The sequence below is a fragment of the Cyprinus carpio genome, chromosome A17 (genome assembly GCF_018340385.1).
Source record: "Cyprinus carpio isolate SPL01 chromosome A17, ASM1834038v1, whole genome shotgun sequence".
Classification (NCBI taxonomy): Eukaryota; Metazoa; Chordata; class Actinopteri; order Cypriniformes; family Cyprinidae; genus Cyprinus; species Cyprinus carpio.
In genome coordinates this window covers 14906707-14926263 of record NC_056588.1, presented here as the reverse complement: position 1 = coordinate 14926263, position 19557 = coordinate 14906707, and the positions used below count along the sequence as shown (strand labels likewise).

Below are 19557 nucleotides of genomic sequence, written 5' to 3'. Positions count from 1 at the left end.
TTTAAGCCCAAAAAGGGTTTGAGCTTTTGCAAAAGAGTAATATATAGCGATACAAGAATTATAAGTCCTCACAGGTTCTGTAGCATACGATCTTCTGAATCCTTCATCACCCAACAGGAATTCTTTAAAATATCTAAGCAATCTATTTCACTGACAAACATTCGATCTTAAATGATTGTGTTATTTATTAGTTTATAAAACAGATTATTTATAAAATGACTACTTTGTCAGTTTTGCTTGTTTTTGTAATAGTAGGCTATATCATTTTTATTCATTATACATTTTATATATATATATATATGTACACAGATATATATATATATTCCAGATGTCGTTTTCTATTTCAGACATTTTTATATATATATATATATATATATATGTACACCATTGCTGACGACATGATTCCAGATGTCGTTTTCTATTTCAGACATTTTCCTTTTGTAGATATAGGTTTCACGCAAAGTCGTGTATAATAGATCTATCACGTTTAAAACGTTGAAGCCTAAAAACAGAAAACATTTTGGCATCGACGATTATTATTATTATTATAAGCCTACTTCAATTGAGTAAATTTAATTCGAAATTTAATTTTGAAGTGATCTCATTTTATTTGCTAATTTTGGTTAAATGTCTGATTAACACATAATTGCAAGCAAAATGTGATGTGAATGAAATGACATGATGCATAAAATCAGGCAGAGCAGCATCCTGTATCCTCTGGAATTCTAAATCACTTCCTCGCCGCTGATTGGCTGTTGAGTTTTGACCCTTGTTGGGATGGACCTGTTGGATAAAAGGAGAATTTCTATCGGGATCATGCGTATTGCGCCGTGGATGCCTGTGCACAAGGGACCGACTCGTATGTGAAGAAGGGAATAGTCTCAGAGGCATCATGACGGGAAAGGATGGGGCTGTTTTGTCGGGAAGTTTGAACAAATCAAAATCAGTGTGTGCCGCTGAGAACGGGGGAAATAACAATCCACATCTGTCAAAGAGCAGCACCACACATCCGCCCAAATGCACGGGCTTCGGCATCCAGGAGATCCTGGGACTAAATAAAGAGCCGTCCTCGGCTCCGCGGAACACACTGGACTCGTTCCCTGCCGGGGCGCACCTTCTCGCCAGCAGGTCGATGCTCGGTCCAGCTGGTGTTGGTGTTGGGGTCGGGATGGGATTAATTGGCCCTGGAGGTATTCCATCGTTCTACAGCCAGCCCGCGTTTCTTGAGGTGCTATCAGACGCGCATAACGTCCATCTGCAGCCGCTCAACAGGACAGTGAGGCCGCTGGAAACGAACCAGTCTGCAAGCTCAGGTGAAATTCATGTTTCATCCTTGTGTAAGACAATTCATCCAGTTTCTCTTTTTTGTGCACTGTCATTTTTTGTTAACAGAAGGCCTTAATCTATTATTCTTGTTTCTCTTCTGTTCTATATTATTGTTTCTATTTTTGAGCCTCCAACCTGTTGCCTGTTTTAAATTTTATTAGGCTATCTATGTCAAATTGTTATAATTTTTCTCCAAGTCCTACGTCAAAACGTAAATTTTGCTTTTAAAATTAAAGGGCTATACTGTTGCAAAACAAAATATTTCACATTTTTTACAGCAGTTATAATAACATTTCCCCCGATGTTACAGATTCAGAGGATGTCTCTTCAAGTGAAAGGAAAACATCAAAATCTTCACTGAGCCAGAGCAAGAAGAGAAAAAAGCGACGACACAGGTACTTAACGCTAATAAAATCATGTAAAACGACAGTGATCTATATAATTATTTTATTAAACAGCCGAAACAACAAAAGGCACGTGTAGCGATGGTTTGGCATCATGGCCAGTTTGAAATCAACTGGAAAATAACATTTGAGGAACAGACTAACTGCAAGATCCCTGTCCTCTTTTTAAGAGCCAATTTGTTTTTTTCGTAATGAGTTAAAGGTTCGTAGGTTTTAAAAGGCAGTCAAAATATATATCCTTTCTTTATAATAATAATAATAATAATAATTGTAATTTGTATTTTTTATATTATTATATTTTAAGAGGCATTTGGATTAGCCTATTTTGTTAAATTAAATTTAGAAACAGGCCCATGATTTTTAGCGTTTGACATGTTCAGGTCTACAAATTAAAAAATAAAATGAAATAATAAGAAAAAAATGAAAATAATTAAATGAAATAATAGACACGTTATTATTTATATTTTAAAACCTGAAAAAAAAAAACATGTTTCATAACCTCGACATCTGCGGTAGTCCATTCGATTTTAGTAGTTATCGAAATACAAGTTATGCGTGATGTTTCAACTGTTTATTTCCTAATACAACTGAATGTTGTTCTTTTGCAGAACAATATTTACATCTTACCAGCTGGAAGAACTGGAGAAGGCATTTAACGAGGCTCATTATCCGGATGTGTACGCCAGAGAAATGCTGGCCATGAAAACCGAGCTGCCCGAGGACAGAATACAGGTAACGAACATTCAGCTATTTACACTCGCCTTTTGAATTAAATGAGAGTATAAGTAGACGACAATGTGCTCTCTTCGACCCCTCTTTTTTATTTATTAAACAAAAAGCCTACACTAATAATTTCGCTATATGCGCCTGTATCTTTTTTTCTGTTACAGGTTATTTGACGTGTAGGCTATTTGCGGTTATTGATGTAGACTACAAAATAAAGTTAAAATATTCTTGGTCTTTATTTTATTTTGCTTTTACATTAAGACTTGTCCTGTATAATTCCTCGAATTACGTTAGCTTTTTCTATCTTAGTTTCTTTTCTTTCTTTCTTTTTCATTTTTGCTTTGCTGCATTTCCTGTTTTCACATCAACATGACTAACTCAGTTATCGGCATCTTTTAAATCATTCACAATTAAAATATAGACCAAAAAAATCTAAAATCAAAAATAAAAAATAAAAAAAAAAAAAAAAAAAGCATTTTATATAGACATAGCCTCTTCCCCTAGCCCAAATGACAGACGAAAAAACTCTGCCACACCGGAGCTCATTCCTATCATTTAGTATGTAGCCTAATAATGAAGCACCAGTTCAGGTTTCTGAGATGCCTTCGGAGAACCTGCCTCAGATAGCCATTGCTCAGTTATGTGGATCTACTCAAGGAACTCTGAAGTGCCTCAAAACCTTTCCTCTGTACCGCGTGGCCCATTGTTGAGCTCTTGCCGGAGCTTAGTGGTTCCTCAGAGAACTGACCTTTTAGAAGGGGCTCTCAGTGGTCAGTGTGGTGATCTGAGGAAATGGCGAAAAAAGGAAATGGTCAAGTGTCTTGGATTATTTTAGTCGGTTTGTGAGTTAAGGGTTAGTCGGTAGGCTAATTTCTTCAAGTCAGCTGCAGAAGGTGAATATGTTGGAATATCAGTGGCGCGAATTATAGTAGAGTCCTCTATAATTAGATAGTCTATGTTGCTATAATTATGGATTTTTAAATAAGTTGATATTTATTTTCATAAGTAAGAATATGTTTCCACAAGGTTCGGCTACCAAACGTTTCAGCAATAACAAAAGTTAGATCCTACAAGTTTGTCAAAACGAGTATTTCCGCCTGTAGCGATCACGAAATAGGCTAAACTCGATAAAGCATGGCATATCACTTTATATCACTTTATTATAAATGTATATATCCCAAATAAATTGGTCAAATGTATGACATATAATAGTGCTAAATTACACATTTGCGCTGCTAGTACCTAAATAGCGCCGAAATTACGAAATTACCTTTAATATTTAATGTATAATAATTTGGAATCCGTTTATAAAAACACCAAAAAACCTTTAACACAGTCGGCCACCCTAAAAGCTAATGTACAATTCACTTATCGATCAAGTGCAGCATCCCACTCGGACAGATAATATCTCATCAGCCTCAGTTGTGAAACAATTTGCTCTCTCTCTCTCTCTCTGTGTGTGTGTGGGTGTGTGAGAGAGAGAGAGAGAGAGAGAGAGAGAGAGGCGCTAACGACCTAATCAAGCAATCAAGGCGGAAGAAGATTACTGTGTGACCTGAACCATCCATCTGCTGGCACGCCTTTTAATTTCCTTCTCATTACGGTGCCTCTCGGTGAATAAATAATAAGGAAATAAATAAATAATTCTATTTCAATCCAAAGTAAAATTAACATCTAATTTTCTCACCGAGTGTAATTAGTTAAATGAGAAAAGCCTGCCGTGTTCCAGAGGAAGAGATGTGGCGAGGTGTGGGGAGTTCAAATGAAATAACTACATTGAATTTATTAGCACGGGTCAATAGCGCTGCTCTCCGGGGTCCTGCTCGTTTAATTTCCCGTGATGTTTGCCCGCCTGTCCACCATCGATTGGGCTCGAAATTAACTTATTTTTCAATCAGCCTGTGCGTGCCCCTGGGGTCGTCTCTCATCGCTGTCTCCACCCGCTTTCTTTTGAGCGCCCGATAACCAATTACTCCTCAGAAAGTATCTTGCATGAAATGAGGGCTATCATCATCGGCATTACCAGAAAGATTGGAAAATGGTTTTGATAATTTCTTATCCAATGTCTGGCCTCTCTGGACCCGGGACCCCTCCTCCTCTCCTCCGTCAGCTCTGCTAGCAGCTAGAAGGAGTGAAGGGCAAGTGCTGGTTATTAAGAGAGGAGAGGAGAGGAGGAGGCGATCAACCTGCGCTCGCGCCGCGTCATGACACAACGCGACCTCAGGCGTCGCGTCATTTAGCTCAAATGGACACTATCATGCCTGCCTGCTTAAATTGTTTGCTCGATAAAAGCTACAACAATAGCCTACTACATATGGCTCCAATTAGGCAATGAGAGGTGATAGTCAAAGGCACATTTTCATGGGCACACACTGAAAAGATGTAAATTACATATTTGTTGTTTTATATTTGCAAGTTGCAAGCTGTTAGATTAGCTGGAAACCTGTATGATTATCTTTCTTCAGTGAAACACACACACACACACCAGTGTTAGACAGATTGATATAGGCCTAGCTACCTTTTACTTTCTATCTTTTCCGTATGAAGGTGACTCTGTCATTCCGACTCAGATATCCAAAAGAGACTATACATTTGACCATTAATAAATTATATCCAGGTGTGGTTCCAAAATCGAAGGGCCAAGTGGAGAAAGCGGGAGAAGTGTTGGGGTCGTAGCAGCGTGATGGCTGAATACGGGCTCTACGGTGCCATGGTGCGTCACTCCATCCCTCTGCCTGAGTCCATACTGAAGTCTGCTAAAGATGGCATCATGGACTCCTGTGCTCCCTGGCTTCTTGGTATGCCAACATATTAAGACTTTTTCTTTGTATCATAATAAGAATTTATTTAATAATAATTATAATGATTTTTTATTCATCATCATAACTAATGATACAGGCTTTTCTAAATTGAAAATTATATATTTTTAATTAAATTATAAGAACATTTTCATGAAGACTCTTCTCTAAATCTGTTCCTCTCTAATAATTTAGAGCCTTGCTTATACTCTAAATATTTCATTTGTCACCCAGCACTGCTCAGTTTCAACAAGTTATATGAATGAATACTGCATGTCTTACTTTATGGAGAGTAGATCAATGTCAAATCACAATAAGGTGTGAAATTACCTAACCAGTACAAGCTTATTTTGAATTTACACATGCTGTATTTGTAATTTACACATTACTTCCTGTATTACAATAATATAAGAACCAGAAAGTAAAAAAATAAAGTTTAGTCATATGATTGCTACTTAAATAAATTCCTTAATTATATACTTATTATTGTATGTAGTTTTATTTATCTGTATTTGTATTTACTTTACCACGGTTTTAGTACTTTATTTTTGTCTTTTTCTGGAAATTGTTTTGCTCTTGCACAAAACAACAGTTTGTTTGTTTTACTATGACCCCTCTGAAGATGACTGCATTTTTTTTGTTCTTTAAAATAAAATATTAAAAATAAATACATAAATCTTTAACCAATGACATTTCACAACTGACTATCACCACATTAGCTACCTGTAAATAAATAAATAAATAATGATTAATTTACTTACATGATTAAATTATAATAACAAACTATAAAAAAGAATATTGCATTTCTTAATTTATTTATCCATTTATTTTTGATGCAGTTTGACTCATGGCTCAGATTAGTCCTATTTTGTTACTAAATCTAAAATCTGTCTCTTGCTATTTCCAGTTCAAGATGGTTTTCCTACCACCAGCTGCTTTTCTAAACACGAATACCCACCATTCTTTTCAGGGATGCACAAGAAGTCCTTGGAGATTGTTGCAGTCCAATCAAATGAGAAGTCAGATGTCATTCAGAAACCGACCAATCCCAAGCCGGATGAGGCTGAGGCCGAGGCTGAGGAAAGGAGGACAGAGTCACCCATGTCCAAAGAGGAACTGAGGGAGAACAGCATTGCTGTTCTCAGGGCAAAAGCACAGGAGCACAGTGCTAAAGTGCTGGGAACGGTTACCTCTGAGAGACTAGAGCACAAAATGGAGACGTCGGTGACAGAGGAGTCCAGCGAACAGTCAGACACAAAAGAAGAGGAAAAAAGTTCTTAGATCATGCACTGTAATTCTTCCAATACAAAACATTGGCTTAGTGTGCATATATCTGGGCTATTGTCTCTTCCCTTCCTGCACTGGTCCCATGACAGCACTGGACTTTTAATTGATTCTCAATGTTCCTCTGCATTTTATTTCACTCTAGCAAGGTCAAAACCATATAAAAAATATAAATATATACTTATATAATCATCAAATAAAGGACTACAAAAATTCCAGCCATAAAAATTCTTATATATATATATATATATATATATATATATACAAAAATATATATATATATATACTTTTTTATTTTTTTTTTCAAATAAAGGACTACAAAAATTCCAGCCATAAAAATTCTATGTATAAGTATAGGGCCCTTTATCATGTTGGCAGCCTCCTCAGTGCTGTTTGCAAAATTGCTCAATTGAACAAAACCATAAATGTTTGTATATTTATGATATAATTTCAGTATATTGTCATACCAAGATTATTGGTCAAGAACTCCAGCTGAGCTTTGAAATAACTGGATTTAAATGCTTTTCTTTTTTCTTTTGTACAGTACCCCGTCTTCAAATTCTCAGTGGTTAAAAGTTGTAATAGAGTGTATTGCTGTATATATTGTAAATTAAAATAGCCTGCTACAGTATTGTTTGAACTATACATTAATGTACTGTAGTCTTATGTGGTTTTTTCGTAATATGTAAAATGCAATACAAATTATTAAAAAAGATGAACAATGCTAACCTGTTTTACATCAAGTGTGTTTTAAATCATAAGTGAAGGAGAGCATAAAATGCATTTTATCAGTTTAATTGTGTTTAAGGTATCATATCATATAAGATAATAATAATGCTTTTTAATTAAAATCCAAATTTGTGCTAAATTTTGCACTGCACTAACTGGCGTAGGAACAAGTTTTTGCTCAGAAATTGCTTGCAAATTTAATTAACAATGACAAAGAAACAGCAAGTAACATTGAATTCAACTAAAATTACTAGTTGAAAAAGTACTCTTTACAACTAATTATTAATAAATGTTTTTTATCGTGTGCTTCGGTCTGTGCCTGAGTAACAATCATTTGTATGTGGGCCAAACAGTTGTGTGTCACCGAGTGTAATCCGAAACAGTTGAGAGGCCTCAATCTGAGCAGATTAAACAGCAGCAGCAATGCATAACAGACACATGGGAGAGAGCAGGAAAGCAGCCCTATAGATAAGGTGCTCTCACTGAGGCTAGTTCTCCTGTAATACCATTTATCCTTCATGTATTCACACATAAAGTCTATCTATATACCTGTCTGTCTGTCTGTTTAAAAGCACTGATATTTAAAAGAATAAGGCCCAGGATTACAATCATTCTATTTCATATTAGCAGTCTTGGATGCCTTACAATTTAAAAATCCTCACATAACAGGATAGAGAAAAGCATGGTAATTATCTTACAACTGTACAGAATTAAAATTAGCCCGTGTTAAACCTAATGAATAAAAATATATAGGTCTCCTTCTGACTAATCTGTAAATTGTGAAATCAATCAGGATTTTATGCTGATTAGAAGCGTCCGAAAGGATGTAGCACGCTCTCTCTATTTCATCTGGGCTGTTGATCCTTTCCATGCCCTTATTATCAAGGCCTGTCAACAGATTATTGAGACACGCTGTTAATTCAATCCTAATTTAATTTACTTAGCGTCTGCGTAATTAATTAGTTGACATCTGGGGTGATAAGGCTAGGCTTGTGTAGCAACAGAATATACTGTATCTCTGTCTGCTTTCCTGACATCTCTGTCACACAGTGATCCTGTCAGGCATATTAGCCTTTTACATTTCCCTGCATTGCTCTAGACATGGTTTAATAAAAGAAATGTTGTATAAATCCTCAAATGGATTCCCTGCTTTTATGCCATAAAGCATATTTTAATCAACACTCATTATTCAGACATTTTGTTTTTATCTTTAGTAAGACTTGGCAAAGCTGTTTGTGACGATTACCAGTTTCTTTATTTCAGACTAAGAGGAATCCTGAATTACAGTGAAGTACTTTCTAAATCCCACAGTGTCACTAATGCTGGCCATTAGGGACGAACTGGACTTTATCTGTGATATGAAGATTATCAGAGTTGAGATCATTTATCTTAGTGGCAAATCCGTGCTGCCTTTAAAGTGATTTCTTAATCAGATTGTGATGATCACTAAGATGCTGTGCCGTTAAGTAACGTAGGTAATTCATATATATGTAAAGTGAGCAAGGATACTCACTTTGACAGTATGCATGTAAAATACATCAGTCATAAATTTGATATCAATCAAACTGATTTGAATTATTAATTGATTTCTGTATCCTATCTTTTCAGCATGGCTCAATGACTAATTTTATATTTTAATATAAATTCTAAATGATATATAATCTATAATTTGGTTAGATAAATGAATAATTTGCATCTGACATGATTATTAAAAATAATATAATTTAAATATTACTATTCACTAATATAATTTGAAAACTCCCTGAGAATTATTAATGCATATTTGTTTATATTGATCAGAGAACATTGGTGACATTCTAAACTCTTCAATATGCGCTTAAAATGATGAAAAAATGGTTGAAAGAAAAATTATCTTCATTCTGTTTGACTGAATGGCATTCTTATGTATGCCATCTTTGTGCAATGGACTTGCTCATTATTATATTATAATAGCATAGTTATGGCTCTGTTTGAAGGTATTTTGGCTCATTAAAATAATGGCAATAATGTGATAAGAAAGATTCAGTTTGTTTTATTGATGTAGCATTATGAAAAAACAGAGACCGTGAACTGTGGCTTGAGGAAGGTAAAAGTGGTCCCTTCCTGCCCCCTGCTGGACATTTGCTATTATTTATGGGTAATTTACCCGAATACATAATTTGCTTCATAAACCCACCAATACATTGGTGTTTACTTAGTAATAAATTAATTTCCGAGGGGTTGTGTAGGTTTATAATCTAAAAGCAATGGTATTTTGAATGAAAAAGGCCTAGAATTACAATCATATAATTGTAATTTTATTTGTAAAATGCGTAAAATACACACCATTCACACAAAGACAGAATTATACTGATTTTTCGTACATTACATATTATGAAATGTCAAAAGCGATAGGAATTAATTAGAAAAAGGGACAATTTTTTTTTACTAAAATGTGTCCCAAATGCAGTACTTAACTCAAATTGTGTTTCTTCATCAGTGAATTTTTTTTTTTTTAATATCGTAATAAACTTTTGGACCAAATAAAATCAAATTTTCCTTGAGGAGGGTGTTCACACCTATAGCCTACAATATTTTTTTTCTTAAATTATTATAAATAGTTTCCAATGTAAAGGCAGCAGGACAGACTGAACGTAAAGCAACGAGAGAACGGCGCGCTAAGTCCGGAAGTGACGTATTTTGTTGTTACCCATCCTCCGTCATTGCCTGGCTACCGTTACCTTAGCGAGCGTCTCTTGATTATAACAGTTTTCCACATTTGAAATGTTTTGGGCCAGGCTTTGAATCAATATCGCAAATATTACGTTCCTCCTGAGCATTAATCGTCTGCCAGCAAACGGCTGATTCTCGCGCTCTTGTGAGGAATCCTACGTCAGCGAGCAAGTTTTGCTCCTCTAAACAAAATGGCGGACAATGAAGACGATAATAATTCAGCGTCCAAATCTGCTGCAGCGACAGTGGAAAACGTCGACGCGAGCGGATCTCCGCCGCAGCCCGAGACGACACAAACCGCAGCCGAAGCGGGAAATGATCAAGAAGACGCAATCAAGACCGCAGAAGGGGGCGTTGATCAAGGCCTCGCCGAGTTCATGCACAGCGAGTCGGCGGTGGATGTCGGAGCTCTGGACGCCACGCAGGAGGTGATCGGGCAGATCGTGAGCGGTGAGGTGATAACCGATCCGAACATCATATCGTCTTACGTTCAGGCCACTGCAGAGGCGGGTGTGACTGCTGAGTGCACCACTGTGAGCGGCGAAGTCTTAAACGCTCTCGCGCCGACGACCACCATCATTTACGTGCAGCCCGACGGCAGCTTCGTGGAGAGCTCGGGGTTATCGGCCGAGGAGCAGCAGCAGTTAATCGAGCAGTTAACGAAACAACAGTTAGTCCATGTGGCAGGTACTGAGAACGCAGTGAAAGCATCCACTTCCCCCATAGTGGACGTGCAGCAGGTTATAGTGAGTAAAGCACAGGTGATCGCTCAGGCCGAGCCGGCCACGACCCACACAACGACCCCAAAAATACTGCAAAGACCTGTCACGACGCAGACCACGTCCTACATTGCGCTGGAATCCAGTAGCTTGCAGCTGGCGACGGCGATCCAGCCGCAGACGGTCAGCGTCGTGCAGAACGCGTCGCAGCAGCTGCAGAGCGTCGCCAAACAGGTCGCGCTGCAGCAGGCGCAGAATGGAGCCCACACCACCACACAGAAGGTACTTACATGAGTTTTAGAAATTGTATTCTTACGAGAATGTTTTTTTTTTTTTTAGAGTACAGTGTGCAGTAAGTACTTTCTTTCTCTTGCTTTCCCCTCTAACGTTACCTGCTTCATGCGTAGTGACTTATTCACAAGCATTTCTCTCATTTTCCTTTCCTCCCCTCTGTACTTTTTTCTTCTTTTCCTTCCTCCTCTCTGTATTTGCTTCCTTATGTACTTCCTTTCTTCTGCAGAAACTTCCTTCTGTATGCACTTCCTTTCCCCACATGTATTTCCTTCTCTGCTTCATCCCTTCCTTCTGTACCCTTTTCTTCTTCTGTATGTCCCTCTGTACATTCTTTCATCCACAAGTATTTCCTGCTGTACATACTACTCTTCTTCCACACAAATTTCCTTCTTTATTTTGTTCTGTGCATTTCTTCCACAAATATTTCCTTTTGTACTTCATTTCTTCTGCACAGATTTCCTTCCATACATCCTCCTTTCTTCCTTCCATACGTTCACATGTATTCTTCCACAAGTGTTTCTTCTGTAGAACACTTCCTTTCTTCTGTACTCCCCTCATACATGTGTATTTCTTTCTTTTCCTTTTTCTGCATTTCCTTCCTTCTATACTTTCTTCCTCCCTTCCTTCTGTACTTCCTTTCTTCCACACAAATATCTTTACATATTTTCCTCTGTATATACCTTTTTTCTTCCACAAGTATTTTCCTTTGCTTTCTTGCTGCTGCTGCTGCTTTTTTTTTACTACTTCTGTGCAGACTTCTTAATGTACTTCTTCTGTGCATTCTTTTTTTCTAAGGTTTTTCTTCCATTCTTATTTCTGAACATACTTCCTTCTGTACTTGCTTCCTTACACACTCCCTTTCTTCCACAAGTGTTTTTTTTGTTCTGTCTTTCTTTAGTATTTTTTTTTCTGCACATACTTTCATATCTTTTTTTTCTCTATAGGGTCATTCCGTGTGACCACCCTCTACAAAACACTGGATTACTCAGAAAATATTCATCCATGACATTTAATATTTTGGCTTTCATTACTATACATGTTTATCTTTCTTCAGAAAAAATATTAGCAAAATTAAAAATTTGAGTCTGGGACATCTGGTTGAGTTGACACGGAATGACCCTGTACATAAATCCATCCTTTCTTATTTCATAAAGACATTGTACAAATTGTCAAGTACTTTAGATCATATATTAATTTATGATTTCACTGATTTCACAAACAAGTTTTGTAAAAGAAACCAGTTCTTTTATGTTACAGTGGTATAATGCTGAAAGCATCTTCTGTTTAGTATCCCACATGCAATCAGTCAGATATTCTGTATATGCATCAAATTATTTTAGTCCAAAGACTATTCTTATTTACCTGTTTATCTCAAAAGTTACTGTTGTTTTTCCACACCTTGAATTATTCAGGTAGCTGAGCCCATCCAAATTCAAGTTCAGGCACCTCTGAAGCAAGACAATAAACAACGGCAGACAACCCCAATAACAATTTTACAGCCGCAGAATCTGTCAGCCAGTCAGCCGCTGGTGAAGGTTTCAACCGTAGGAACACTGAGCAGCCCACAGATCTTCCACATCACCCCTGTGCCAGGACAGCAGCAATATTTCTTACAAAACCCAAGTGATCCTCCAATTCAGCTTCTCCTTCAGAAACCAGCTCCTGTTGTTAGCACCATTTCTGTCCCCATTAGTAAGGTACACGTCCCGGCACCTGCCACGGTCAAGAGTCCCCCAGCCAAACCAATAGTTCCTACCCCAAAGATCCTAGTGCCGTCTCCGAAAGTTTCATCTTCTCCAGCCAAGGTAACAATTCCTTCCAAAATCATATCTGCGGAAACAAAAACCGCAACTCCAGCTGTGGAAAAAAACACACAAAAAGTTAAAAACCGCCAGAAGAAACCTCCGAAAATCCAGACCCGATCTGGTCGGGTGTCCAGACCACCTAAGCACAAGGTGAAAGACTACAAGTTTATTAAGAACGAGGACTTAGCAGAAAGCCACCAGTCTGATTCAGATGACTACTCTGAGATAAGTGTGGAGGATGAGGATGGAGAGGAGAGCAAGAAGAAGACCTCAGATGTGACACTTAACCTCCGCGACAAAGCCTTTAAATGTGATACCTGTGAGAAAGCGTACATCGGCGTCGCCGGTCTGAACAGACACTATAAGCTAAATCCCACACACGACAAGAACCCGACGCCACCTCAAGCAGAAGACCTCTCCAAAACTAGAGATGAACAGCCTTCAGGAACAGAAGTCACCGACACTAGTCAAGTGAAAACACTCAGTACTCAAAAAGTAAGATGATTTGTTTTGATTGCTTGATATTAGTTCTCAGATCATAAAAAAAATCGATCCGATTGATCAGGTAATTGCATATCAAATATTTCAGGTTCAAGAAATTGGGAAGGTAGAACCCAGGAGACCTGGGCGGCCCAGAGGACCAGGACGGCCTGGTCGTCCTAGGAGACCGGGGCGCCCACCTAAAAGAGGACGACCAGGAAGGCCACCCAAGTACCCCAGAGGAATGAGTTTGGAGCAGCAAGCACAAAGACAGAGGAATCGACTAAAAGAAGTAAGATCTGGTTTGTAATACATCTCCGTGCTGAGTTTGTGTACTTTGCAGACATTCAGATCAGATCATTCAGATGCATGCATTTTTAAAAATAGTGACTTCTCACTATTACCTTTGTGTTTTATAACCTTACATATTTGTTACATAAAGTGTGATTCTGATTGGCTGTCAATATTTTTTATTGTTCATCAATTGGGAAAAAATGGTTCTGAAAATAATTCCTATGAGTAGTTGTGTGTCATTATCATTGTGATGTGGACATCCCTATACTTATTATAATATAGTATTAGAGTATTAAAGTATTAACGAGTATTTAAAGTCCTAGTTTTATGGCACACAAACTGATGTCAGTTCCACGTGGTTGTATAAAAAAACAAATTTTGAGATCTTAAGCTTTGGTTGTTAGCAAGAACCTTTTTTTTTTTTAACAAATTAATTGACAGATTCAGTGTCACAAATTTGCATATTCAATAAGTGACATAGGAATGGTGTTGAATCTGAAAAGTTTCCCCTCTATGATTTTTTTTATTTATTTTTTACATTTTTTAAAATTCTTTCATCTTTCTTCAGTTTATTAAACAGTATGACGATGAAGATCTCATGGAGATCGTTCTTCCGCGTCTGGCCAGAGTCATGACTGTATGGGAGTTTGTGCTGATGAAGGTAAGTTTTAGTCGGGTCGTGTTCTCACTGTAAACTATCATGTTATTACATGTATTGGAAGCATGTTATGCACGCTTACAGTATGCTTGTCCCTGTAGGTGGAAAAGGGCTACCCGTCAAAGCAACAGTTCCCGAGCGTGTACCATGAATTTGAACAACTACACAGCCAGGTGAAGAAGATGGCCCTGGAATATTTGCACACTTCACCAGCCTCCCGGCCAGCCATAGAGGTCAACAACATGGGAGTAAGTAATCGCAAGACATTTAGCCACAGCAGCTTTGTGCTCAAACATGAGTACCATACAAATCTTCTGTCATTCCAGGTTTTACAATCTCTGGGTATAACCGATCCCAATGCACTAAAACTCCTGACTTCCTCTGAAGGACAACAAAGTCAAAAGACAAATCAGTCAGAGCCACGAGCAAATCAGGCCACCAAGAGCCTACGGAGTATCGAGGTACATTCTGTGCAAAAATCATTCCAGTGCAGACTCCTGTATGCGAGTGTACATAGCACACATTGCTCAGCTGCAGATTCAGAATGATTTAATTCTGTCTACTAACTAGTCCTTTAATTCAGGGAGTTTGAAACTTTTTGATGGCCTGCCTGAACCTCCAAAGATGATGCTCTTATGAGGAACCCCCTTCGTGAAATATAAAGACATTATTAAATTATTAAAATATTTAGAGAATATATATTTATTTATTATACAAGATACAGTAAAACAATAACAATGTGAAATATTATTACAATTTAAAATAACTCTTTTCTTTTGTTTTAGCACAATTTAAAAAAAAAAATTAGCAATTTTTAGCAGCGATTACTCCAGTCTTCAGTTTCAAATGGTCCTTCAGAAATCATTCTAATACGCTGATTTGGTGCTCAGGAAACATTTTCTTTTATTATCAATGTTGCAAACAGTTGTGCTTCTTGATATTTTTGTGGATACATTTTTTTTTTCAAGATTCTTTGATGAATTGAAAGTCCAAAAGAACAGCATTTATTGAAATAGAAATCATTTTACATGTTACATTAACTTTACTGTTAATTTTGATCAATTGAATGTGTCCTTGTTGAATATTTTAAGATAACCTCGACAGCCCTATTTTTTTCTGTGTACCCTTGATTTAGTAGATACTTTTACCTTTTTTCATGATTTGCTCATTTTGGGTTTTGAACCTGGAAATGTTTTTTTTTTTTTATCTAGATCCATATTATCACCATTCCACTTTGAGCTGTTCTGGGCTACTTGTCATAATTTTATGTGAATTAAACACAGTTTACTGTGTATAGTAATAACATTTCCTCTTCATGTTGTTCTTAGAATGCCAAAATGCTGCCTCCAGCAAAAAGGTTCAAAATAGAAAACTGCAATGAAGAAACCAACGGGTATCAGGTTAATCAGAATGGCATCCAGAAGGACGAGAGTGTTGATGGCTCTATGCTGCGTAAGCCTCAGGTGGTGCTGACCAGACTGGAGGACTTGACTTCTGTAGATCTAACATCTGACGATGCTACACAGAGCACTGAAAACACCGTCCCGGAGCGGACAGAGGAAGAGCCAATGGAGACGGAAGTGTCGTCTTCGGATTCTGATGCCACAAAAACCGTAGAAGACCCTGAGATCTCCAAGGTTCTGAACAGCAGCGTCGTGGTGGACATCGTGGATCAGATGGAACAGCTGGAACAAGCTCTAAACACAGACTCCGAGTTCAAGAACTCGCAAGAAGCCGCTCAACAAGAGGTTCAAGACAGCCAGACCGACGCTCTCGAAGATCCCGAGGCCAGTCAGGTGGTGCAGCAAGAATCTCCATTTATCATCCAGACAGCAGAGGGGCTCGTCATGCAGAGCGCGGAAGAGTTAGCCGCCAAAGGCATCGTCATTGTCAACGGGCCCGATGGCACCATGATGCACATCGAGGCACCTGAAGGCGTTCCTTTAGAGACCGTTCATGCCTTGCTGGGCATTGAAACAGAAAGAAAGACTTAATGGACTCCCATCTTCACTTCCTGTTTTTGTCCATTATTCACACCATACATACGTTCTGTCTGTGTAATGGTGTTTTTTCAATGAACTTTTATTGCATTCTTTGTAAATTTGTATAAAAACAGTATTATTATATATTAGTGTTTTTTTTTCCGTTTGTTTATACAAAAAGAAGTCATTGTTCATTTCCAATTTTAGAGAATGTTCACTTACGTTGGCATATCTTAACTATTGGTTTCAGAGTCTGTGACTATGTAGCTGCGTGTTACATGTCTCAAGAGGAAAGTGATGACATGGTGGGAAACACTTGTGACAACACACTAAATTGTGGAGGGAATCCAGTGTTTTTCATTCTGGAAACTGATTCTTTTACAACATGCACAGATGGGAGGAAAGAAAATAGTATCTGCCAAAACTAAGTTATGGACTCCAGCGAGGTTCAGTAAAGCTGTGGTAAGATTTTTGTGATTACTGTGTCCACTTAGTTGGCCATCCAGTGAAATCTGTATATAACCGTTCCTTTGTTAGCAAGCCAGGCTGTAGTTCTAATACAGTTTAAATTGGTACCCCGTGAGATTTCATTTATTCAAACACGTTTGTCTGTTCGTTTGAAAATGGTTGATGCCTAAAGGTCTGACCTAAAAACGTGATCTTTTGAGATGTCTTGTACAGCGGGGATGTTTCGGTTTTGATAACTGGCCACTCCAAGCCGTAAGAAAACGCTTTAGATTTGTAAAACAAACTGAGAAAACTTGAGGTGCTTATAATCTTAGACTGCAGCCTCAGATGTTCCATTGTTTCTGTTATTTAGTAGTTTGTCTAGTGCAAAAGTCATTTGAAAAGTTGTTGCACTATTTTATTACTTTTTATATAATATCTGGTTTACTGTGTTTTTGAAACATCTCAGCATTTTTAATACAAAGGGACATGTTCGTATATGACATTAAAACTTTTGAGTGAGTTTATGGAGTTAAGACTTTGTATGGTACAGATTTGCTTACAAGGCAGCAGTGCAGTATTAAAATAGCATATTTTCGAGAAATAAATTTGAAGGTTAAACATTACATCAAAGCTATGTACATGTCATGATATGCTTTTAATTTGTTTACATAGTCCTCATGCATAGACTCCAGATTGAATCACAAAGGTCTGTGACCTGTCTCCAATAGCAAACTCTCTAGTAGCAGTTGTCCACTGTCCTCAGTGTAGGGTTGATACAGCCATGATGACAGGTAGACCATAGAAAGTTCAGCATTAGACGTGTGGGCCAATTCTTGCAGTATAGTCTTCTTCAGCGCCAGCTCCTGCTTGTATGACTCATAAAGCTTGGAAGATACTTCAACTGTCACAAAGGGGACAAAGAAACAATAGGGCATGAGTGATTATGGGACACTGACATAGACATACATAGGGCTTTAATGTATTTCAGGTATCAGTCTTTTTAAATTATATACGATTATACATATGAAAACTTGCAGAAAATTTACACACCCTCAGGCCATCCAAGATGTAGATGAGTTTGTTTCCTCATCAGAACAGATTTGGAGACTTGCTCACCAATGGATCCTCTGCAATCCAATCTGATCTTCAGTGAATGGGTGCCGTCAGAAAAAGTGTTCAAACAGCGGATAAAAACATCACAATACTTCACACGACTCCAGTTGATTAATTAATGTCTTGTAAAGTGAATATTGAAAAGTGTTTTATCAGCTGTCTGGATTCTCATTCTGACGGTACCCATTCAGAGGACGTACTGGTGAGCAAATGATGGCAAATTGTTCCAAATCTGTTATGAAGAAACAAACTAATTTACATCTTGGATGGCCTGAGTGTGAGTAAATTTGTGGTAGTTTGTCATTTTTAGGCGAACTATTCCTTGAAGGGGTCACATATGCAAAGCAAATGATTGCTTCACACTAAATTAGTGTATTATATATATATATATATATATATATATATATATATATATGTGTATTATATATATATATATATATATATATATGTGTATTATATATATATATATATATATATATATATATATATATATATATATATATATACACACACACACACACACATACATTTAGAAGTAAACCGATTTTATTAAAGTAAACTTTGGACATACAGATCCCAGATCAAATTTATTTAGACAGAAAATGGGATGGTTTTGTGTTTGGTGTATGATCGAACGTGTTCCTCTTACCAAACTGTTGTGTGGACCAGGTGTGAAACAGTGGTGCTGCTCTTTCTTTCTCTCCATACTGGAATGCTTCTAACTCACAGATGCCATGCTCAGCATGGACCATCTTCTCCATCCTTGACAGTATGTTTGCCTTTGGAGAAACAATTTAGACTACATAAAAATGTTTACAATTAATAATGCTCGTTCTGCAAAAAAAAGTTACCATTTTATCCACAACGTCTTGTAACTTCACACATTCTTCTTCCAGCTCTTGGTTGCTCTGTTTCAGGTTCTCTGAAAAGTCTCCAGCTGCCAATCTTCCTCCTTCCATCACAACATCAGTCTCAGTCTCTGATCTGGGAACAGACATGATGGAGGAAACAAGTGTAACACAAATCAGTATAAACTATACAGTATAATTTATATTTATAGTATTTATTGTTTGATTGACACATTAAACTTACTTTTTGCTCAGTCCCAGATTAACAATTTTAGTCGCAGTCGTGGATCCCTCGTCATTTAATCGTTCCCATTTCAGGATGAGATTATGCCAATCTGCGGCATCGTCCTTTAATTTCCTGGCACTTCCGGTCAAATTGCCCTTTTTTCCTGGGGTCGTGGACTCCGACATTATGCTTTTAATAGTGCTTACTTTAATAAATGCGTACAATGCAATAACATCAGCTGAATTATGTTGTGCTTTTTCTCATCACGTAACTTAACTGAGCACATATGACCTATTTGCAAGTTTACAGATTTCTTCTCAAAAAGCTGTATATTTGTCATTTATTGCCTTTATATTAAAAATGGTTTTAAAGTATTTTGTTCATCACTGCCAACAACATCGCATTAACTCACGTGTTTCTTCCTCTACTCTTGCTCTGCTTCTGCCGTTTCATGCTAAGTCAATGCGAACCGTTTTAGTGCCACCTAATGGGACAATTATGTCATTACATGAGGGGGGCTCCTAGACGATATCAGTCCGCTTCAGATATGTGTCTGCAACAGGTCAGTAACTAGCTGGCATATATGTTTTTTTTTTCTTATTTGTGGAGTAGTGGGTCAAATCATTTAGTTTAAATGTGCTCACATGAATAGTCTTTATATGGTTATATTGTGTTTGTTTTATTATTCTGAGAATAGACATATGATTGT

General features: G+C 37.4%; 3 protein-coding genes across 7 annotated transcripts; 2 read left to right on the top strand and 1 right to left on the bottom strand.

The window, feature by feature from the left end:
* The first annotated feature begins 417 nt into the window (after positions 1-417).
* On the top strand, positions 418-6699 carry vsx2 (visual system homeobox 2). Of its 4 annotated transcripts, none has more exons than XM_042774641.1 (5): positions 418-1337; positions 1637-1721; positions 2339-2462; positions 5074-5254; positions 6162-6699. In XM_042774641.1, exons 1-5 carry the CDS (start codon positions 893-895, stop codon positions 6533-6535), a joined length of 1209 nt encoding a protein of 402 aa, XP_042630575.1. In that variant the 5' UTR covers positions 418-892; the 3' UTR covers positions 6536-6699. The 4 variants fall into 4 exon arrangements, with proteins under 4 accessions (XP_042630575.1, XP_042630576.1, XP_042630577.1 ...); XM_042774642.1 differs by having other exon boundaries at positions 421-1313; XM_042774643.1 differs by having other exon boundaries at positions 421-1337; positions 6225-6699.
* A 3271-nt stretch (positions 6700-9970) lies between these two features.
* On the top strand, positions 9971-17181 carry znf839 (zinc finger protein 839). Its single transcript, XM_042774594.1, has 7 exons — positions 9971-10980; positions 12405-13292; positions 13387-13569; positions 14140-14232; positions 14331-14477; positions 14556-14690; positions 15558-17181. The coding sequence occupies exons 1-7, from the start codon at positions 10171-10173 to the stop codon at positions 16221-16223; spliced, it is 2922 nt and encodes a 973-aa protein (XP_042630528.1). The 5' UTR covers positions 9971-10170; the 3' UTR covers positions 16224-17181.
* On the bottom strand, positions 17070-19366 carry LOC109107351 (cyclin-dependent kinase 2-interacting protein-like). Of its 2 annotated transcripts, none has more exons than XM_042774656.1 (5): positions 19261-19366; positions 18867-19037; positions 18626-18758; positions 18424-18553; positions 17070-17562 (listed from the first exon to the last, which is right to left on the bottom strand). In XM_042774656.1, exons 1-5 carry the CDS (start codon positions 19299-19301, stop codon positions 17360-17362), a joined length of 678 nt encoding a protein of 225 aa, XP_042630590.1. In that variant the 5' UTR covers positions 19302-19366; the 3' UTR covers positions 17070-17359. The 2 variants fall into 2 exon arrangements, with proteins under 2 accessions (XP_042630590.1, XP_018976166.1); XM_019120621.2 differs by having other exon boundaries at positions 18867-19053; positions 19261-19314.
* Positions 19367-19557: the final 191 nt, after the last annotated feature.

What these genes read in the sequence shown, in the direction of transcription:
- vsx2 (XM_042774641.1), top strand. Translation starts at nt 893, where the DNA reads ATGACGGGAAAGGATGGGGCTGTTTTGTCGGGAAGTTTGAACAAATCA. An exon ending in TGCCCGAGGACAGAATACAG is followed by an intron (nt 2,463 to 5,073) that starts GTAACGAACATT and finishes AATTATATCCAG; the next exon opens with GTGTGGTTCCAAAATCGAAG. An exon ending in CTGTGCTCCCTGGCTTCTTG is followed by an intron (nt 5,255 to 6,161) that starts GTATGCCAACAT and finishes TGCTATTTCCAG; the next exon opens with TTCAAGATGGTTTTCCTACC.
- znf839 (XM_042774594.1), top strand. Translation starts at nt 10,171, where the DNA reads ATGGCGGACAATGAAGACGATAATAATTCAGCGTCCAAATCTGCTGCA. An exon ending in CCCACACCACCACACAGAAG is followed by an intron (nt 10,981 to 12,404) that starts GTACTTACATGA and finishes TGAATTATTCAG; the next exon opens with GTAGCTGAGCCCATCCAAAT. An exon ending in AGAGGAATCGACTAAAAGAA is followed by an intron (nt 13,570 to 14,139) that starts GTAAGATCTGGT and finishes ATCTTTCTTCAG; the next exon opens with TTTATTAAACAGTATGACGA.
- LOC109107351 (XM_042774656.1), bottom strand. Translation starts at nt 19,301, where the DNA reads ATGAAACGGCAGAAGCAGAGCAAGAGTAGAGGAAGAAACAC. An exon ending in AAGACGTTGTGGATAAAATG is followed by an intron (nt 18,554 to 18,625) that starts GTAACTTTTTTT and finishes GTTTCTCCAAAG; the next exon opens with GCAAACATACTGTCAAGGAT. An exon ending in CTGGTCCACACAACAGTTTG is followed by an intron (nt 17,563 to 18,423) that starts GTAAGAGGAACA and finishes CCTTTGTGACAG; the next exon opens with TTGAAGTATCTTCCAAGCTT.